The sequence below is a fragment of the Hesperophylax consimilis genome, chromosome 8, assembly GCF_061612785.1.
Source record: "Hesperophylax consimilis isolate HC1 chromosome 8, BYU_Hcon_1.0, whole genome shotgun sequence".
Lineage (NCBI taxonomy): Eukaryota > Metazoa > Arthropoda > Insecta > Trichoptera > Limnephilidae > Hesperophylax > Hesperophylax consimilis.
The window spans coordinates 32,623,795-32,638,937 of NC_142843.1; the positions used below are offsets into that span (position 1 = coordinate 32,623,795).

Here is a 15,143-nt window from a genome sequence, read left to right on the forward strand (position 1 = left end):
TCGAAATCAGTTATTGACTAGTTGACGGAATTAATACACAATCTTCTTCATTGTAAACGTCCATATTATGTGACATTTATTTGTTTTCTTGACCATAAATCCCAAGAGTAGAAACTTCGTGTAACATTATTAGTGAGGAAAGGTAAAAGAAATACTCACAACTGGTGTAAATAAAACAAAATAATCCATTTATAAAGTTTATACGTGTTAAAAAAGTAACACAAAGAAGATAGAAGAATCTATTTACAAAGAATAAGGTAAGGTTTTAAATGCTGTTTGCTTCGTGTGTCTCGTTGGCACTTTTTAGTGGAAGTATCACGAAATTTTTATTTGAAAGCCATTCATAACCCCGAAAAGAAGACTTAAAATAGGGTACAAAAATAAAATTAGGCACTCGTCTTTTATACTAAAACACTCAAAATGTACAACATAATACCAACAATTTGTCTTCTGGTATCAAAACTATTAAATCTAAGCAGGTTTTATTATACTGTTAGTGAAAGAAACAACGTGAAATATATTTTTACAGTATTGTTTGTTCATTTACCAGTTTGCTTTATCACGTTACATAATATAGAAACGTTGGCTGATTGTTAATCATCTATCTAGTTTAATTTTTTTTTCAGGCTTGTGGAATAACTGTCTTTCACATTGTACAGTTTGAGTTAATCTTCTTTCGTTGTGTTCAGTTGCGTCCAACCTGGTCGATCTGTGACTGGAGGTTGTTGATGACTTCCTTAGGTACCTGGTCTCCCAAGATGGCGAAGAGGTCGATACGTTGGTTTCCGGGAATAGATTCAAAGGCAGAAAGCTGGATTCCCTCCTGAACCTAAAATAAAGAAATGATGCATAATTAGAATAAATTTGTAAAAAAGAAAAATCATTATTTAAGCAACATTTACGTAGCTACTGGCATATATTTTTATTACATCATGGTGCATCAACCAACAGGTGGCATCGTTAAAAAGTCGTATTGCGGAATTGAAGAAATGGTAATTTATTCTCTTTCACACACTGATGTCAATAAGTATCTTGATAAATTAAAAAAGCCTTTTAACCTTGTCCCAAATTATATTTAATCGTTTAAGAAATCTTTATTTCTAAGTATTCTGAGAATATGTTTACCCAGTGTAATTGGCACACATCAGACTAGTTGAAATTTCCTCAAAGTCAAAATGTGTAAGTACTTGAAGATTAAGTAATTGGCACTTGACATTGACAATTATTACTCGAGTACTAGCACCATTGATTTATATATATAGCCCTCCATTATGCCCAATTACTCTAATAACATATGGGCATGTCGTGAGGTTCGGAAGAAATATACAAATTAGCTAAGCATCTATTTATATTTTTTTTTATATTAGCTCTACACAGGAGGCCGATACGTTTTATAGGCTACTATATCATCTTTGGGGATGCTGTGTGAAGGGTCTTTTTTGGGGGAAAGGAAGGATATAAAGTTCTGGGAAGGAAAAAGATATGAGGGGTGGGTAGCAATCTGGGGGTCAATGTGTCCGGATGTGCCGGACGTATGAATCCATCCCTCCTATGAAAGCGATGGGTCGAGAGAAAGTCCGGATGAAGAGGTCAAAAGGTCTCCCTCTACCAGTCTCTCCCGATCCACGCAGTAGGTGGGCAAACGCATCCACCGCCAAGGCCTAGACAACCTTCACCCCATGAACAAGGGCACCCCTGCTAAGTCACCAAACATAGCGATACACTTGATGTGACCTATGGCAGGGGTGTTAGGTTATCCAATAAATTGTTCCCGTGGCGGCAGTATCCATATCCGCCTCCCAAATAGAAAATCTGTGCATAATACTGGCGCAGAATCTATATAAATTTTATGCATAATACTACTTACACATAATACTAACTAATTAACTAGTGTATCACGGATAGTCTGAATTCTCGACAAATTTTAAAATGTTAACTAAAATAATTTTCTGTGAAAAAAGTATTATAGGTAGGTACTTTACCGCTTGCCTGAATTTGTTCAAAGGAACAGTTCCAATTGTTAAAAATGGCACATTAATTTAACAAAGCAAATCCGCGTTCTAGAGTTACAGACAAACAGTTATCATGAATCCAACAAGTTCGTATTTATTAAATTGTTTGCGTTTCATAGAATTATTTAAAAAAATTTCGGTATCGTCTATCGTAAATTTTCTCTATCTAACACTGTATCATATATCTCACTCTAATACAAAATGAGATAGCATAACTTTTATGAGACTGTCTCAGGCTAGGAGATAGATCTCCCAAAAATACTATACGGGTGTTTGTCGTCTGTGAAGTATATGTCCCAAAATTGCCCAAGGGGTTAGCAAAAAGTTGTAATTTCATACTTCAGAAAGCATTTTTCGACCATAAATTTGGTGTAGGTACACATATTTTTTGTAATAAAATTGGTGTTTCATATAAAAAGACAACGAATTGTGTTAATATTACAGATGTACTATCTATAAAGAAATTTTAAGCACCGCGTGAAAGCTTAAATTGTAAAACTTTTAAATTGTCATTGAAGAATAAACCTTTGAGTGAAAATGTGTAAAGATTGCAGAGTGTTCAATTTAAAAGAGAGATTTTACGAAAGAGGCATATTTTAGAAAATGGTTAGAAATCTTTAATTTGTGCCATCCGGCATACGCGATAACCAATAATTTGCACGACATCTGATAAAACCAGATATGCTTTCTCTGTTGGGCATTCTTACACCTTCATCTGTCAGTGACGTTGTTATTATTCAATTCAACAACTCAACACAATACTGCCTGAGGCTTCCACAGTGTACCATTCACAATAGTGCTCCAATTATCTTTAATATAGTTCTTTCACCAAGCCTAACAACAATGCAACACGTAACATTCTACACATCCTTACACGATATTAAGATTGCAATAATTCAACTTACAATCCCATATCTGAATACATTTTCATATCGAATGTATGATTGCGAAATCCGAAACTCTATGAATATTAACAAGCAGCTCATTTCCGATCATTGAGAAATACAGTTCACAACGTTATCGATTCTGACAATATAATAAGTTTGTAATATTTCTTTTACGATTCACAGCTTAGACAGTTACGTGAATATTTATTTTAATTGGTCAAAATTTACATTGCAGATTCGGTGTCAAAGTTTACCATTATAATGTTAACACGAAATATAACATAGCGACATGTTGTTTACATTGAGTAAATAGTAAAAGTGACGGAACGTGCTGGTAGTCAGGTTTTTCTTTCATTTGCAAATAATACAGACACAAGTTCTATTTACTATCACAAAAATATATTTTTTCATATTGGTAATACGTTACGGATTATACACATGTTTTCTATCGATGCTCTATGAATAGTTTACCCAAAAAATTAACGCTCTCTTCAATGATGTCACTAAAATACGTAGGGTCTTGGTTAATCCATCGTCGCTGTATTGGTTGATGGATTAACCTTACTCATTTATGTGATCTTACTATGGCCTAACGTACTTCTCATCAGCGGCGAAATTGGAACGGTCAGGAGGTAAGGAGCTAAGGAGCCAAGGTACAATATCATCTATCATCCAATACACACAATGAGGTTTTTATTTATTGTCTTGTTTTTGAGCCTACACCCTTTAGTAGAGTTTGGTATTTTGCGGCAGGAATAGGAAAAGAGACGTTTTTCGTCAATCTGGTGATAAAAATGGAAACAGTTATTGAAATTTCGTTGATACCACTATTAAGTTTTCTTTACAGGAAGGGTTGCCTTTCATGATGCATACGACATAATACACCTTTCGCAATTTCAGTTTTGTAATATTACATTTTATATAAACTAAAAATTAACATACTATAAGCCATCTTGTTTGATTTGTTGACTGTTACGAGGTTGTTTCACAAACAGTGGCTTTCGTTGCGAGCATAAAATCATAAAATAAATGCGCCAGAAGAAAAAGCTAAAATTTCGCGAGAGCTCACCGTTAGAGAGTGTTCACAGATTTCCAATATAAGTTATAATAATATCAATACAGAAAAGACTAACAAAGATAATTACAAATAGTTAGTTTTGAACCTGCGTCTGCGGTTTTGAAACGTTTTGCATGTCAAATATTTATGAAACATATCGTTGTAAGATTTACAAGTAATTGGTGTTTAAGTCTTACGTTTTGGATCTCAGCATCCTTGGGGATCAGGAAGGTATTCTGCGCCTGTGCGATAGCTTCATTTGTGAAGGCGGCTCCCTCTCCCTGAGGGTAGGCAGTGCACACGGCCACCAGGACGAACAGGCACACGAGGAACTTCATGATTCTGGAAAAGGAAATAAATACACATAAGTCTCGGCTGTCTGGAAAGAAAGCAGTTTCAGGAAATTATTTTTATTATTTTTAATTAATATTATTTATCATATCTGCTGAATAACTTAAACGCCTACAATAGTTCAAATAAGAAACATTTAATGAACGTCGTGACAAAAATTCCATTAAAATTTCTTATAAAAATTATAAAAAACCAGGTTGCTCTTGGGCAAAATCAAAATCAATATTAATCACCGTTTACTAAGAAAACTCGAAACTTTCCATATTCCTTTCCAAAAAACCTTATACTAAACTTAATCTTTCCCCAAGCTCTATCTTATGCGAATGTGTCGACTATATATAACATCCAGTGTTTTTCCCACCAGATTCCGGACATTTTTAGCGATAGCCCCTGAACTTTACTATATTTCGTGAATCTTCTGTTATAACTTGACTTCGGTTAACTCAAACTTTATTGTCTTTTGTTTTTTTGGTTGTTGTAAATACTTATTGTTTTCATATTATTGTACACCGTTATTGGGCGGTTTGTATTTATTCTTTCTTTGTATTTGTTTATGTTTACTCTCTCTCTGTTATGTAAATTATTAATAAAATAATATTAAAATAAAATAAATCTAAAAATGATTTACTAAACGAGAGGTTTAAATGCAGCGTTCCGTGGAGTTATTGTATTTGTATCATTGCGATGTGATTTCGAAATTATTCTCCTGCCATATGAAACAAGCTTATTTATATTTAAACTCTGTCACAATTTTGTCACAGCTCTGTCACAACTACGCCATAACTCTGACAAAACTCTTTATTGGCACATAGGTACTTCTTGCTTGAATGTGAACGAACCACATTCGCAAAATGTGGTCCATAGAACTCTTCTGTTATTCCGATTTAAGAAAGTAATTAACTTGGACGTGCCTTGTCTTTCTGACACTCCTTTTTCCACCCATCCTCTATAATTGTCTTTACGATTACATCGGCCTTGCAATCTACAGACAAACGAATACATTATAAAATTTGGTTCATTTGATTTAGACATCTATCTATTATTTAAGTCGCGTGTTGACGCCTGCAAGTATTTGTTTGTGTAAATCTGATTCTAAAGCGTTTAATATCAATTGCAAATAATATGTAATCGGGCCAATAGTCGAATTGTGCCAGAACCGAAGTAGGTACACCAATTAAGTAAGCACACATTACGTGGCATGACAATGGAGCTATGCCTACTTTGAAATCAAAACAAACCGAGCTGTGCTAATCTGTATTAGTGAAGAATACTAAAAATGTGTTATTTTAAGGACATACAAAGATAGGTGAATATTATACCAAACATAACATAACACGTGTCGAAAAAGAAAGTTTTCTGTAAAAAAATACTATTGCATCAGAGATCGCACTTATTACTTTATTGATTATAACATCATAATATATTATAAGCTATATAATTTTTGTGTTTAAATTCTGGGATTAATAATTTTAAAAAGACCGGAAACGGGACATCCGGAACAATTAATTCAAGTATTTTTTGTATTACATAAAATAAAAATAATATTTTCTTTCATCTAATTTTTTTTATTTTGATTTTCCTGTTTCCGGTCTTTTTTATTTAAATTATGGGATTCATAATTTAAAAGAGACCGAAAACATGCATCAAATGAAATTAATTTCTTATTTTATTACAATTAGGGTCTATCTAAGTATTTAGTTGTTTTCTGATATGATCTTTGCAATATTCATCAAAGTTATTAAAGTCTAGAAGCAGTTCCGAAGTGCATCATGCACTTTCATCCGATGCACCAACCTAAACCGCATCACGAGGAATGTGTTGCACAATGCACTTTTACGATGATCTGACTCGATGTTCACTGACATGTTTATTTTATTATTCCCACAATAATAAATGTTTTATTATAGAGTTACATCACAGCGAAAGGTTACCACACTCGTTAATAAAATTATTATTTTTATGAAACGTTAGAACTCGGTACGCTTTAAAATAAATTACATTTAAATTTGTAAAAGTGAAGTTCAAATTTGTAATGCTTTCAGAAAAATGATTCTTCGACAATAAAATGTTCTTCATGTTGGTATCTTCTTATGGTGGTAAGATATGATACAGGTCTCATATTAATCTGTAAACTTTATCAGCACAACGTTTGCAGAAGATCATTAGTTTTCCCTGACAGTAGAATAATTTGCAACGGTAATGAAAAAGTAAACAGGATTTACTTTATGAAGGCATTGGAAACTGGAAATTCCAGTTCAATTATCACTCAGTTAAACCGTTTTCAAAAAATACTTTCCTTGAATTAGCACTTTTCCACAAAAAGCTAAACAAAAATCACGTAAAATTAATAAAAAGCCATTATTTGACGTTAGAAGCTGCTAAAAAAACTTTAACAATGTTTTTTTCTTACGGTAAAAAAAAGTTCTTAATGAAATAAGGTGTCAAATTTTGGTAGAAAGAGATGTTAAAATAAGCAACAAAAAATTAAGTAATCTCAATTTACGAGGCCACTAGCTGAAATTATTGTCCCAAAAAGCTTCTAATTGCACATATAATTATTTATAATACCATAGTATATATTTTCTTTCGTTGAAATGAAAAGTTGAGTAAAATGTGTTGGACTTACCTTAGTGGGAGGATTGAGACTTGGCACTATGGCGGCGCCCCATGTTGTTAATCTCTTATAGGCTCCCTCCCTCTCTCTCTCTCTCCTCACACACACCAACTCCAAGAGCTGAAGAAATGATGATGACCATGTATCTGTACCGTCCAACTAGAAGACCATCCTGAAAAATACAACATGTCAAACAAAATCCCACAAACAAATAAAAAATCGCACCTCTTTGACTACAAGTTTAAAACATATTTTATCACCTTTTGATGAACTGCCAGGTAACTGGATGTGAATTCATCCTTGCTTGGATATAACCATCACACATTGGATCAACTTTCTCTCCGGTGTATTTCGTTTTGTGTCACACAGTAGGTAGGTACACGCGCTGCTGCGGTCAGGCCGGGCCACTGGGTGGGTCAAGTGAAACGTCAGATTTTATTTTAAATTTTGAATTTTAAATTCAAACTGCACATTCAGAAAACGCGAGAAGATTTAAAATTTAAAATAGAACGAAATGCGCCCTGAATAACAAAACGGATTATTGAAATAGGTTTTATTACTGACGAAAAAAATAATAAAAGCAGGTTATTATATAATTTAATTGGAATAGTGTTTTTTTTTACTTTACGTTGATTGAATCAAACGGTTTGATAAAGCCCTCAGAAGGCAAAACAGCTGTCACGCATAAGTTCATAGCAAAATGGTATAAAAAAAAACATTTTCATAAATTATGTAATAAAATTTAAATGGAGTTATAAAAAATAACCGTTTAAACAATAAATAATTAACTGAATATGTTGTGTTAATATTCCTATATGCCTAGAAGGCTCTCCATTCACAAACAAACTAACGATCTTGAAATTATACTTCTCCATTGTCTTATAATAACTGATATTGTTAGGCGCAAGGCCTCTTCAGCTCTTTACAAAATATGACCCATTTTGGTTGCTATAATAATGTCTGTTATTCAGTAGCGTAGCAAAGTGAAGGGTTTCTTACATCTACTCGAAAGATGAATTTTTAATTCTACAAAAAAGCAGTTGATAATTTCATGTAAAGCACTCGTAACTTCGGAGCGAATGCTGCCATTCTAGTATCTTGTGCAGTTGCAATCAGATTTTATTGTAAATTGATTGAACAACGACGATTCATCTCTACATATTTTTATTAGAATTGAGATGGAAATCACTCAAAGTAAACATTGATCATATCACCGTAGGAGGTATTAAAATATTTCCATATTATTTATTACCCGGGAACATTTGTCCTTCTTTTAAAGAAGAAAAACAACTAAAAAAAACGTATTCAAATCCATTCATTAAAATATATATTATCTGATCTATTGACGTTGATTATGATTTTTGATAAATACAGTGTTTTACAGATTATTATTTGTATTATATCCATCATTGCCAAGCGAATTTACAAACTTCTACCCATTTAAAACATTAAAAAAAACACAAGTGAAATATTTCTTGCTTTCTTTATATTTATGATGGAGAGGTGGGATCGCGGTTTATAAGATATCCTCGGGGCCTCACTTATGTTTCTACGCCACTTGATAAATTGTGAATGACGATATTACGCATTTTGCAATAGTTTAATTTTCTGCATTTTAGAGTTCTTTGGAGCATTGTAGTCTCAAAAGATGAGACGCTTACATGACTTATAGTGAAAAATAAGTGAAAAATTCATGACCACAGAACTCTAAAACTTGCTACATCTAAAAATGTTTTGTTTTGATTTATATTTATTTACCTTTCCAGATAAAATAAATTATTCTAAAAAAATTTCAGAAAAATTTTAAGCAAAAAATACATTTGTTTAATTTACCTACAACAAACATATATATATTCTTAATAATGGAATATCTATTGTTTAATATTTTTAACATACATTGATGACTCGATCATCATAAGATGAATAAGTAATTGAAATAAAAAAATATTATAATGCCTCGATAGGAAATAATCGATTCTTGAAAATATTAATAGTGTCATATATTAAAGGGGGATTTTATTTGAAATACCCATCGGAACCTCTGCCATCATCGAAGATTTGATGGTCGCTATGATGAAGGAATAGGAATATGAACGATGCACCGTTGGCTGTTGAAGGCCAATGAAAATAAAATTTCGGCTTACGCATTGGTACCAACGATTGCAAAACATGGGATTTTCAACACTCATCCCTCAAGTTTCGGAAGGATATTTCTAGCCACAAACATCAATTGCAATTACAGACACCATTTGAAAAAATTGGCCGGGGTCCATACATTATAAAAGATTTTTATCTTTGTTTTTTCTATCACAATAATATGAGACATATTTTTTCGCAGTTAGGAAGAGAAAAAAAATTTCTTCGCAGTTTGTTTCAAATATTCGTACTAAACATTCGTTTTTGGTCATAGTTTCTATAAAATTTCCAGGTAATCTAATATATTTTTTATAATTCAATATATATTTATATTAACAATTTTTAGTTCGTTTTGGTCATATAATCATACAATAATGTTCTTTCGTAAATTGAATTGTAAATTTAAATCTGAAAAGTGTGTTTTTGTGATATATGATATTCACAAATTTATCAAGATATTCATAAAAGTAGTATTTATGCGTGTGTGGCTGAAAATATGCTCAATAAATCGACGCACACATGTAAAAAATCATTAACGTGTTTTGAAAACCATTTATCAAGATTACAAGTTGTAAATAGATTTTTCTTGGAAAAATTACATGACTTATTTCGTCTAGAATGGATAAAAAGCGGAAATTCGCATTCATTTTGTTGCTTTACATCTTATAAATAATCTGAAGTACTCATAGAAATTGAATTTTCAATTTCCACTTAAGACATATGTGCGTTAGGCCATCGAAATAACCATTTGCATAATAATATATTTTATTAAATAAAAGATCAGATTTATTATTATTGTTTTCTCTCAGCAACTTTTAACATAATTTATATTTTTTATATTCTATAAGAGATAAAAAGTGAAGTTACGGTTTTGTTATGTCATGTTTTATATAAAAATGTTACTATTTCAATTACAAAAACCAGTAAGATAATTTTATCTACTCGTAGATTCTAAGATAGTATCCGATTTTAAAACAGGTTAAAAAAATTGATATATATTTATATATACATTTTAAATACTTCGGAAAAATTGCGAAATTCCACGGGAATTTTCAACGTCCTTGGCATATATATTTAATAGCCTGAAGGGTTAATTTTTAAAAAAAGCTACTTCTAAATTAAACTTTATTGATAAATAGGCTTGACTATCGATTGGACAAATAGGGCAGAAAAGATTTTTATCAGATCTATTTGTACAAGATTTCTATAACTTGGTCACACACAATAGAGGACGTAAAATACATGGTAACTCAACTGATATTCTTAGATCTATTGAATCTTTTAAAGCTAATTAGTTGATATCCAAAAATAGTAGGCAACTACTGATTAACACACAATGCAGGTCACGGTTTATACTTCTTTTGATCGACAGCTCGTCTGCAGAATAATTTGTCGGTCTCTGATAGTGTGAACACTGCATTTCTTCCCTCCTACAATATGGGTCTATTCAAGATCCGTGTTCACTTCACGTTCCCCTTTTGACAAATCGACCCAATGATGATTTACCTCTGGGTCTTCATCACTAAGTTCATAGCCTAAATGTCAACGAAATTAATCCTTCCGCGCTTTCCTCCAATTCAGTGGATCATTTTCCGTTCAAAAAATGCCACAGATATTGTGTTTGGCGAAGGCATCCTAGTTTTTAATTTAAAAGAAACGTGGAATGTTAATGTTGAAATTTATGACCATAGATACAATGAGTTATGACCGAGTCATATACGAGTTAAATACAGTTGTTTTGCCTTCCAAAGGTATTATCAAATTCATCAAACAGAGTTATATCTTTATGTAGATGCTTATACTAAAAATCCTTATGACATGTTGTTTTTTTTTATTACCAATGCCCTTATTGATTTTCGAGTAAATTAAAACAACAATTTGGAATATTTTCGTATTTTTTTCCTGCATAATTATACTAACTTGTATATGTGTAAAAATAATTTCAATCCGTTAGAATGTCGTAAGGCAGCGAGTCTCTTGTTCAGCTAATCTTGCATAATATATCAAATAGTTGGCACTGATATGTTCTTGCGTAAATTGGCAAATAAAGGGAATGCATGCGAATTTCTTTATTCAAAGATTCAACTCATAATAAAAGATTGACAGGTAAAATTAAAAGGCAGCCATTTATTTCATTTTATTGCACCGTGGTAGATACTGGAGGACTGAACGCTGTAACGACTGAACGTTGGCGCTATCAAAAAATGTCTAAATAAGCGAAGCTAACAGTTCACAACGGAGAGCTGGTGCCTACCCTGATGTATGGAAGTGAGATATAGAACTGAAGGATGAAAGTACACTGAATACTATAGAAATGAGACCCCTGAGGCGTATCTGTGGTAAAACCGTGCAAGATCCTGCGAGAAAAATGATGTAACGCTGGTGTAAGCGGAAGCTGATGTAATGAATAAATTGAGAAAGGGACAATTAGGTGGTTTGGGCCGGTAGTAATGAGAGTAAGGATCGACCATGACAAGAGTCAGAATAACAGAAGGGTGTGTAAGAGATGATTCTGACGATGTGTGAAAGTGAATAAAGCGAAGAGTGTGTGCCGAGGAGAGAGAGAGAGAGTTAGAGAGAGAGATCGATAGAGAGTGAGAGAGAAATGTATATAATATATAATACATAGATTTATAAATTCAACTCGAAAGTATTTAACATTTCTTGAATTTCAAGCTATCCTTTAACGCAGTGCTCCGCAACCGGTGTGCGTGGCACACTGGTGTGCCGTGAGCCGAGAGGTCAAATTCAATGTATTTGACATTTTACAATATACTTTGTATTTAATACACAATGACAAAATATTTTTCATTGTCTGCAGGTACTGTTAAAAGACGTATTCACAATATATTAGAAAACTGTTATTGGCTGAAAAATTTGCACTTCAGATCAACGAAACAACCGATATTAAAACTAAAGCACAGTTGATAGCTATTGTACTTTTCGTTGACGAGGACTTTATTAAAGAACATTATTTATTTTGTAGGTTAGTTATTGTTTAAGGAGGTTCCAGAGCGAACTACCGGTGAAGAATTTTTTCAAGTAACCGATGATTTCTTCAAAATATATAACATTAAATGGAGCAATTGCATTGCTGTTTGCACGGATGGCGCTGCGGCAATGACGGATAGTAAAAAGGGTTTTGTCTCTTGTGTAAAACAAAAAAATCCAACGTTACAATTTACACACTGCTGCATACATCGAGAAGCATTGATGGTCAAAAATTTACCGGAGGAAGTTTTGAACACGATGAATGAATGCATTAAAATCGTAAACATAATTAAATCAAGAGCCCCAAACTCGCGAATCTTTGGAATACTCTGTGTAGAAATGGGAGCCGAATATGAATCCTTATTGTTTTATACTGAAATTCGTTGGCTATCCCGAGGCAAAGTTTTGGCTAGATTGTTTGAGCTTCGTCACGAGGTATGTGAGTTTCTTTTAAATCAAAATATGCCCAAACTGTATATCAGCACATCGATGATAATTACTTGATAGCCAAACTTGCATACATGGCTGATATATTCGAGCATTTGAGTGAACTTAATAACGAACTTTGGCAGAAAGAGTTGCAAAAAGGATGTTTGAAAATGTACCAAAGGATCAACCATAGTACAATTGAAAACAAACAATTAACTGTGGATCTGGCCCAACAACATTTAAGTATGCTTCAGCAGAAATTCGGTCAGTATTTTTATTCCATTAATACGGAACAATACGATTGGATTCGAAATCCTTTTGCAACCAATGCAATAAATTGTACGGAAGCGCTGCCTCTGCAAATTCGAGTGGAATTTACAGATTTAAATAATGACATGACATTAAAACTTCAGTTCTCCGAAGATCTATTAGATGTTTTCTGGATTTACGTTAAAAAAGAATATCCTCACATTTCCGTCAAAGCATTCTTAACACTACTTCCATTTTCAACGACATATTTATGTGAGCAAAGTTTTTCAACGCTTGTATTAACTAAAAATGATAAGCGGTCGTGCTTAAAAGGTCTTGACCAAGAACTTCGGGTTGCGCTGTTAAAAATCGAGCCGAATATAAAACTTTTGTGTTCATTGAAACAAGCGCAGGTTAATTTAACAATTAATCGCTCATTAATTTATTATTATTTTATAATAATTATTAAGATTGCGTAAAAATAAATATGTTATATTTATATGTATGAATGGGTGTATGTATACTTTTCAAATAAAAAACAATAAATTATTGTAAAATTTGTGTATCAATTTAATATCTATATATTTTAGCTTTTGGTGTGCCGCGGAATTCTAGGAAGAAATTTGGTGTATCGTATGTGAGAAAAGGTTGCGGAGCACTGCTTTAACGTATGAATGTAGTTTATTATACCAATAGAAATATAATAATGGTAATTTGCTCTTTCATAGATGGCGCTAATTGAGCTATTTTTTGAAAAAAACATTTTGCATGGTATCCTTGTGAATATTCGGATGAATAGTTATTGTTTGTTTGCGTCCGTGCACAGGGAAAATGAATGTGGATAAATAGTTTTGTCGGCATAAAAACTTTTTTTTTTTTCACGAAAGGCAAACAAAAAGAACATTGGATTGAATCACCGATAGAACATTGTATTCTTGAAATAAATTAGTTGTTATACGGAGAAAACTTTTTATTCATATTCACATTCCGTATAGAAAAAACTTTTTATTCCGTAGCTTGAAAAAAATATTTAGCCTAAAATCATTCAATTAGCGCCGTCTATGAACGAGGAGATTATGAATAATTATTATAAGTTTTTTTCATCACGTAGTTACGTAAAAAGTTAACGTCATATAATTCCTATAATGAATATAACTAATCACGAAGAAAATACATCTGTGCATTCTTACAATTTATAAGCCTTAGTTTCGTAATTCTTTATAATAAATTAATGAGGATATTAAAAAAAAATGTATTGAGAAAATTTACAATTTATTCATACTTCGTGTGTATTTACGAAGTAGTACAAATTGCAAGGTACACAAAAAACAATTAATGGCACTAATATTAATGTTTGGGTATCTACTCATTTATTTATTTTGCGTTGAGGCCCGTGCTGAGGCCTTCATTTTATAATATGAAAATATAATCTACATAATACATTTAAAGAGAAAATAAAACATTTAAAATTAAAAATACGTAATACATAATAATATATTTAACTCTTTAACCCTACCACTCTGGGAATGTAATTATTCCTACCATGGGGTACTGAAGTACCCCGCGCAAAAAAAATTAATAAAATAAAAGTCTTTGATATTTTTTGAAAATTATTTTTATTATGGCAAAGTAATAAGAAAAGACAATAAAATTTATTAATAAAAACTAATAGACATTTTTGTTGTTACATGAAGGACAGATTTTGTATTGATGTTCAACACAAATATGGCGGCGACAAGTCTTACAGTCAGATCGAGATTTTCTGTCTTTTGTGCGCGGACAAAAGCAGCAGCGACCAGGTTTGGGATTATCAGGGACCGCCCTATGATCTTAACTATGAATATTCAAGACTGCACGTATAGTTTCTCTGATATCCCGGGGTAAACTTGGCTATTGTAATTTTGCTCTCATATGAGGCTTTATGAGTGCCATTGACAAACTCTTAAGAAATTCACGCCGCTTGGTTATTTTCTATTTATCAATGTTAGTTGACAGCTTGAATACGACCCAAGAGTTGACACTAACGGCATTTAGCAACCCGTAGAAGAGACACATGGGCCACCTTTTGGTCTTCCTGGACGTTGAGTACTTCTTACAAAGTTGGTCAAACACATCCACCCCGCATTTGGTTTTATTATAGAAGTGTATTATTTCAGGAAGGTACACTTAATAATCCTTGTCAGGGCTGTCATGCATGGTGGACAGCATGATTACAACTTTCTTCTTAGCTGACTTCAGAGGACAATACGACAAAAGTGTGAGAGGTCCGTCGTAGGTAAACATTGATGTGCATCTCTCTCAATTTTTAGTGTGCAAGAAAACAGGAGGAATTTCTCGTTTATTCTTCTTTACAGTTCCAACTAATGTTATACCTTTTTCCAGTAACTTCTTGGCTGTGGGTATAGACGTGAACCAAT

At 32.6% G+C, this 15,143-nt stretch overlaps 1 protein-coding gene across 1 annotated transcript; it reads right to left on the reverse strand.

The window, feature by feature from the left end:
* Positions 1-242: 242 nt before the first annotated feature.
* On the reverse strand, positions 243-13,934 carry LOC149421902 (uncharacterized). The gene is made up of 5 exons (XM_089634596.1): positions 13,917-13,934; positions 7,182-7,328; positions 6,934-7,093; positions 4,154-4,298; positions 243-829 (listed from the first exon to the last, which is right to left on the reverse strand). Exons 4-5 carry the CDS (start codon positions 4,292-4,294, stop codon positions 686-688), a joined length of 285 nt encoding a protein of 94 aa, XP_089490722.1. The 5' UTR covers positions 4,295-4,298; positions 6,934-7,093; positions 7,182-7,328; positions 13,917-13,934; the 3' UTR covers positions 243-685.
* Between the last annotated feature and the right edge of the window lie 1,209 nt (positions 13,935-15,143).